General features: G+C 39.7%; 1 protein-coding gene across 1 annotated transcript in view; it reads left to right on the top strand.

Moving 5' to 3' along the window:
• Nucleotides 1-21: 21 nt before the first annotated feature.
• Nucleotides 22-295, top strand: part of LOC107696071 (phosphoinositide-3-kinase-interacting protein 1-like) — a 7,507-nt gene continuing 7,233 nt past the window's right edge. Inside the window, exon 1 of the mRNA XM_016496218.1 lies at nucleotides 22-246. Within this exon, the coding sequence (XP_016351704.1) occupies nucleotides 171-246 (76 nt within the window). The 5' untranslated portion in view covers nucleotides 22-170. The remainder of the gene's footprint in view (nucleotides 247-295) is intronic.

Raw genomic sequence — 295 nt, 5'->3', positions numbered from 1 at the left:
AAAGGGACTTTCTGCTATCAGTGCACAGACAGACGGGCTGTTTACCAGCTCGGAGCTCAAAACAAGAGTACGACTGCTGTGTTTACCACAGGCTCTTCCTTTTAAACTGATCGTTTTCGTTTCGATTCGTCATGAATAATAATTGTTCTTGTTGTTAATAACATCGAGGAATGGAAATGTGTCAACTGCTGTACTTTGTGTTTCTGTTCTGCTCTGGTTTGGTGGACTGTTTGTCTGTTGTTGAAGGTAAGATCCCTTTCAATGTGTTGCAATAACTTGCTAAAAAAAAAATTGT

This window comes from Sinocyclocheilus anshuiensis, unplaced genomic scaffold, assembly GCF_001515605.1.
Source record: "Sinocyclocheilus anshuiensis isolate Anshui unplaced genomic scaffold, SAMN03320099.WGS_v1.1 scaffold935, whole genome shotgun sequence".
In the NCBI taxonomy this organism is placed as follows: Eukaryota; Metazoa; Chordata; class Actinopteri; order Cypriniformes; family Cyprinidae; genus Sinocyclocheilus; species Sinocyclocheilus anshuiensis.
Note: the sequence above shows the minus strand (reverse complement) of the source record. Positions and strands in the feature narration are given on the sequence as shown.